We start from the raw sequence: 5,557 nt of genomic DNA, 5'->3' as shown, positions 1-5,557 counted from the left end.
TTTTGCCCCTTTCTTTTGAACCCTAACTTGATCTTTTTATTGGTTTGTGTTGAACCTTTGACACCTGTAGAATGTATAATCTAGAGCAATCTAGTTAGTCCAATTATTTGTGTTGGACATTCAACCACCAAAATTATTTATAGGAAAAGGTTAACCCCTATTTCCCTTTCACACTTCTCAATCTAGTTGCTCACCTTTCCTATCTATCATGTAACATGCCAATGGGTAGTGTCTGAGGTCAGTTGTTGGTAGTGTCCATGGTTAGTAATGAATTTCAGCTGTTAGTGATTAGATTTAGTCTTAGTGCTCAGTTAGATGGCTTGGACCAAGAATATGGGTCTAGTTGGTGGAGGTGATGGATAGGACCCACCTACCCCCATAGCCCGATAAGGGAAAGCATGTGGTTCTTGAGTACAAAGGAAAGAAGTGTCAGTTGGATCATGACACCTGGGTTGCTATCGCAACAACAACAATAGCAGAAAGAGCATATTAGGGAGCCCAGATACATATTGGAGCAGATCACATTTCTTATCAGATTCAACATCGATCCACTCGTCTGTGCACTCCTCCTGTTGTCTTTGACCCTTTACCACATGATCCACCAATCTCCGCTCGCATCTCCTCTCGATACCATTCCACCACCTACTTTTGAGCCTCCCACATCTTCCACCATTCCTTTGGCTTCCACCACTCTGTTTGAAAGACACAAGAGTTGTGCTTTCATTTCTAAACACATTGTTATTAAAACTACGTTTAAATGTCAAAACTCTAATTAGAGGTTGAAACCGTGTTTTGGCGTTCTAAACTATAAAACATAGTTTCATGTGGTTTAGACCATTAACTACTTTTGGGCTCAGTTTGTTAGTTACTTTTGGGTCCAATTCGGCCTAGTCTCCACATGTTTACCCTACTCCCCTACCTTTAAGCCCAATGGCTAGTAGCACACCGGTCTACTCCATATTGTCGTCGCCGCCTAAAGGTGTTGTTGCTGTCGTCTGTTGCACCTTGTGCGTCCTCTCTCTCTCCCTTCGTGCCAAGTGTGCCCTTCTTCCGCGGCATGTGCAATCACTTCTCTACGACGTAAGCTATCTGTGCCGCTCCTCTCCCATCGTGTTGCCCTCTCCCTCTGCGTTGCCCTCTCCCTTCGCGTTGTCCTCTCTCTCCACAACTCTATTTGTTAGCAGCCGGTGGCCAACACCTAGCAGTCGACTCCTCTTATCCTCTCTGCCTCTGTTTTGGTAAGCTACTAACCTCTCTATTTTTGTATTTAACTTCATGTTATTGTCTGAAATTATGATATATTGGTATTTTTTCTATGTTGTTTAAAACTACATTTAATCTTTGTTTAAACTTTTAAAAGTTAAAACTTCACCCATGAGCATTTCAATGTTTTATCGTTTTAATAACCTTGACTAGTGTAACACATCCATGTCATTCCAAGAGATCCAAGTGCCACATTTGAGAAGAAATGCCTAGAGATAGTCTTTCTGAAGAGAGAAAGCTATTGTGCTTGTGTGATCTGCAATTATGGTGTTGTGTTATGCTCTTGGAGTTGTGATCTTGCTCGTGTTGGTGTTCATCGTTGTAGAGGCTAGCAAAAGGCTCCGAGATTGTGGAGAGCCTTGTGGAGTCTCTATCTTTCTCCTTAGAAGATTCAAGAGATCAAGCTTGATCGTTGGAATTGCTTGAGAGGGTTGAAAGAGACCTCGTCCTTATAGACAACTCAACGGAGATGTAGGTTCTTTGGAACCGAACTCTGGTAAATCAAATCACTTTGTCTGTGTGTGTTTGCAATTTGTTCTTCCCTCACCCCTCTAAGTTCTCTTGCATCGACTTTGATTTAAATCTTAAGTGTTACTCCCAAAGTAAATTCCGTAATCGTTTGAGCACATTTTGCAAAAACTTCTCTCACAACTCTGATTCTATTTCTCTTGCTCTAACCACTAATTTGGGATCTAGTTTTTTTGAAGTGTTTTAATTTCAGGTATCGCCTATCCACCGCATCTAGACGATTATCATTGTGCCGCAGTGCATCTAGAAAAAGAGAATCTCCACACACATCTAGGCTCTTCTCTCCCCATGTTAGGGAAAGCATATACTATCTGTCGGATGCGTTGGGCCCCTCATGTTGCTCTGGTGCCATTTATGGGGAACTCATCACTAGCTTACTCATCTTTAACTTTTTATTTTAAACTTCACTCTATACACTATACAGTGCAAAACAATATTTTACACCTAAGAGTTTGTTTGGGGGCAAGGATACCAGAGAGGATTGGAGGGGCTAAAATCTCCTTGTTATTCAAAATTAAATACTGAAGCGATTTTAGCCCCTCTAAGAGCATCTCCAACAGGTCCTAAAATTTGATTTCCTAATACATAAGGATTGGGATCTTCCTAAAAATTTTAGGACCTTAAAAATGTCCATACTCCAACAACTCCTTGTAATCTTTAAAAAAATCAGTCGTTGGTCTCCATCAACCACATGCGCTCGTCCATGGTCTGGTCACTTGTCTCCGCAGCAGACAGTTGCACTCGTCCCGTGGCCTGGACGGGAGGAGGCAGCAGGTGGCCATACGGCACCGGAGGAGGACGTCCTCGCGTTTGAGGTCACGATAGACGAAGCTGAGCGCGTACAGGTACTTGATGGCGAGCAGCACCTCCACGGCATAGAATCTGACTATGACGACGAGCAGGCAGGCCCTGGCCGTCGACGAAGCATCACGTGCAAGTCCGCTCTGGAACAGTCGACCTCTGGCCAGCTGACGAGAGTACACACAACTCCTCGAGGACGTGGGAGAAGGATTGGGAGCAGAAGCGATGCGAAAATTTGCGAACGAAATGATAATTGTTTCGCACGCGGAAAGATGAAGTCAACCAATAGAGATATGTTGGAGTGCGTTTTTTTAATTTTTGCTTAAATTAAGGTTTAGGGTTAGAAGTATTGGGATCCATTGGAGATGCTCTAATTCCAAAAAAAGCCCTAACGGTGGTCTCGACTCTCGAATGACTGGGCTTATTCGGTTTATCTTTTTTTACCAGCTTTTCTAAGGTGTAGATAATCTGGATGTTGGAAAGAATTCAAGTATAATGGAGATTACGTATAGAGTAAGATGAAGTGTTCCAAATGATTTAGGATCTAAAAAACGATAGATTCCTAGTATCGTGACTTCTCGATCAATTTTGTTTCATATTTATTTTGGATGGTTTTTATTAAAACGATTCTTATAGAATCAAGCAAAAAAACTATAATATTTGCAATCTGCAGTAATTTTTAGTAGTCAGAAGCTAAAAACCCCCAACAGGGCCATCGTGGTTGGGGTGGGGCAGGGGAGGGTTCAAAGGACCACTGGAGGAATGAGTGCATGCAGCTGCGCAGGACAGCAGGGAGCTCTCGCCTCTCGGTCCGTCGGTCGTGCACTCATGCTGGCAGGCTAGGCACGCACATGTGCCGTTGGAACCAGCTCAGCTCGGTCTTTTTGTCTCCTCTATACCGTCTCGTCTCAAAACTACACCCTCCGACTCAAAATAAGTGCACTATAGAGATACTTTGAGATAAAGAAATCAATATTATTGAAAATATATACATATATATAATTGAAATTCGAGAAGAAATAAATTAGAAAAAACAACAATAAGTAGAGTTATATTATTTCATATATAAAATTATATATATTTTAGGACATATTTTGTCTTTAGAAGTGCTGCTTATTAAGTTATTATAAGAGGGAGGGAGTATAACGGAGAGAGAATGAGGAAAGCGAGGTATGAAGAGATATTAATAGCAGGACATGCATCAATCATCATCTACAAATGACACAGCATCCAGCCATGAGCCATCCACGGATGACATGCTATTCCTGATCATTGCTAGACGGCTCAAATACGTTTCCCACCCGAATCCCAGCATCCAAACCGCCCTCTCCTGAATGATCATATCAGCATTAGGGTGAAATGACAGACGCAGTCCAACATGCCACTGGCAATAATTTGCGCAACGCATTTCTCTCAATTTTTCCTCTAATGCTAGTAGATTCAAATCAAATTCCAAATGGGATGATGAAGACCGTCACGGCGTCACCACTATCACGAAGCCATGAATACCATTCTCAATTTGTGCCTACTGCCACCAGAAAGGGCGAACCAGACCAAAAAAAAAACGAAAAGCAAAGTGACGCTCTTCCGCTGCGTCATCGGCGTCCCAACGGCTAGCTTCGCGTCTCCTGCGCTGACGTCACCGCCGCCGCGCCATCCCCAGCCTCCGCCCGCGGGGCTGCTGCTGCTGCCTCGGGTCCTCCTTCAGCCGCCGGTACACGCCGCTGGACGCGACCGTCGCGTCCGCTGCAACGCAAATAGCCAAACAGCGAGAGAACAGCACGTGAGAAGTTGACATTGCAAGGCCGCGAAACTCTCGCTTGCCTGCGTCGTCATCTCGTCAGAGATGGAGATCCTCTGACTTGGGAACGCACCTCCACCAGCGACGGCGGCCTCCAAGGGGCGTGCAGTGGCGGTGACAGTGGCGGCCGCGGCCAGCACGGGCGAATCTGCACGGGCAACGCAACAGTCACCGCGGGCCCGATTAGCGAGAGCGGACAGCGAAGCGTTAGAGTGGGTGGGCGGCCGGCGCGGCGCCGGAGACATACTGGTGAGCGCGGCGGAGGGGTCGTGGGACAGCAGGAAGAGGACGAGGAAGCACAGGAGAGTTAGGACGGGGACCAAGTGGATGGACCTGTTCAGCGCCGGGGTCCTGACCATAGCCTTCACCGCCTTCTCGTCCGTCGCCTCTGCCTCCTCGTCGACGGCCACGCTTAGGCGGGAGTTCTTCCCGGCCGGGGAACCGAGGGAGAGGCGCTGCATTGCGGCGGCGGCGATTTTTTTTTTCTGTAGGTGGTGCGTGAGGGGAGAGCGGCGGGGGAAGGGGGGATAGTTGGTGCGGCCGTGACCGTGCGAGGTTGACAAGGGCGTGTATATTCATAATAATATAATAATTAAATCATGATAATTCAATCTAGCTTGTCCCACACGAGAGGTGAAGAATTTTACTACGCATGGGAGATCCGAGCATGCAGCATGTGTGGCGCTAGAGGACTGGTGCTGGCGACCTGGCGTACGTGTGCCAACTGTAATAAAACGTTAAATCTTGGAAGCTTTGTAATAAAACGTTAAATATTTGGACCTGGCGTATGTGCGCACTGTAATAAAACATTAAATATTGGAAGATTTAATATTTGCATTAGTGATTCCATGTACGTGTCGTGTATATTTTAGGGTTTTTGGGTAGCTCACGATCCGAGAGGATCCCAGCCCATTCCTGGTGGAAACACCATGGACCGAATCATCCTAGAGAAAAAAGAAAAGAAATACCATGGGGCTGGGTGGAGCTTTAGTTTCCGACCTCACAAGGTCCGAAAGAGTTTTCCCATATCTACTCCCATGAGGTAGTCTCCACCTACTCTCCCTTCTGAACCCATCGTCGCCAACCGCCTCCTCCTCTCCCTCACAATCGTGCGCCCATTGTCACCCGCCCTATCATCTTCCTCGTACAAAGCTTGCTGCTATT

General features: G+C 45.9%; 1 protein-coding gene across 1 annotated transcript; it reads right to left on the bottom strand.

Moving 5' to 3' along the window:
- Positions 1-3,765: 3,765 nt before the first annotated feature.
- On the bottom strand, positions 3,766-4,922 carry LOC100278322 (uncharacterized). Its single transcript, NM_001151635.1, has 3 exons — positions 4,641-4,922; positions 4,467-4,541; positions 3,766-4,338 (listed from the first exon to the last, which is right to left on the bottom strand). The coding sequence occupies exons 1-3, from the start codon at positions 4,852-4,854 to the stop codon at positions 4,232-4,234; spliced, it is 396 nt and encodes a 131-aa protein (NP_001145107.1). The 5' UTR covers positions 4,855-4,922; the 3' UTR covers positions 3,766-4,231.
- Between the last annotated feature and the right edge of the window lie 635 nt (positions 4,923-5,557).

Source organism: Zea mays, chromosome 1 (genome assembly GCF_902167145.1).
Source record: "Zea mays cultivar B73 chromosome 1, Zm-B73-REFERENCE-NAM-5.0, whole genome shotgun sequence".
In the NCBI taxonomy this organism is placed as follows: Eukaryota; Viridiplantae; Streptophyta; class Magnoliopsida; order Poales; family Poaceae; genus Zea; species Zea mays.
Note: the sequence above shows the minus strand (reverse complement) of the source record. Positions and strands in the feature narration are given on the sequence as shown.

Bases quoted from the DNA above. Each gene is read 5' to 3' on its own strand.
- LOC100278322 (NM_001151635.1), bottom strand. From the start codon at position 4,854: ATGCAGCGCCTCTCCCTCGGTTCCCCGGCCGGGAAGAACTCCCGCCTA. The intron at 4,542-4,640 runs GTATGTCTCCGG...TTGCCCGTGCAG, and splicing joins CCCCTCCGCCGCGCTCACCA to ATTCGCCCGTGCTGGCCGCG. The intron at 4,339-4,466 runs GTGCGTTCCCAA...TTTGCGTTGCAG, and splicing joins GGCCGCCGTCGCTGGTGGAG to CGGACGCGACGGTCGCGTCC.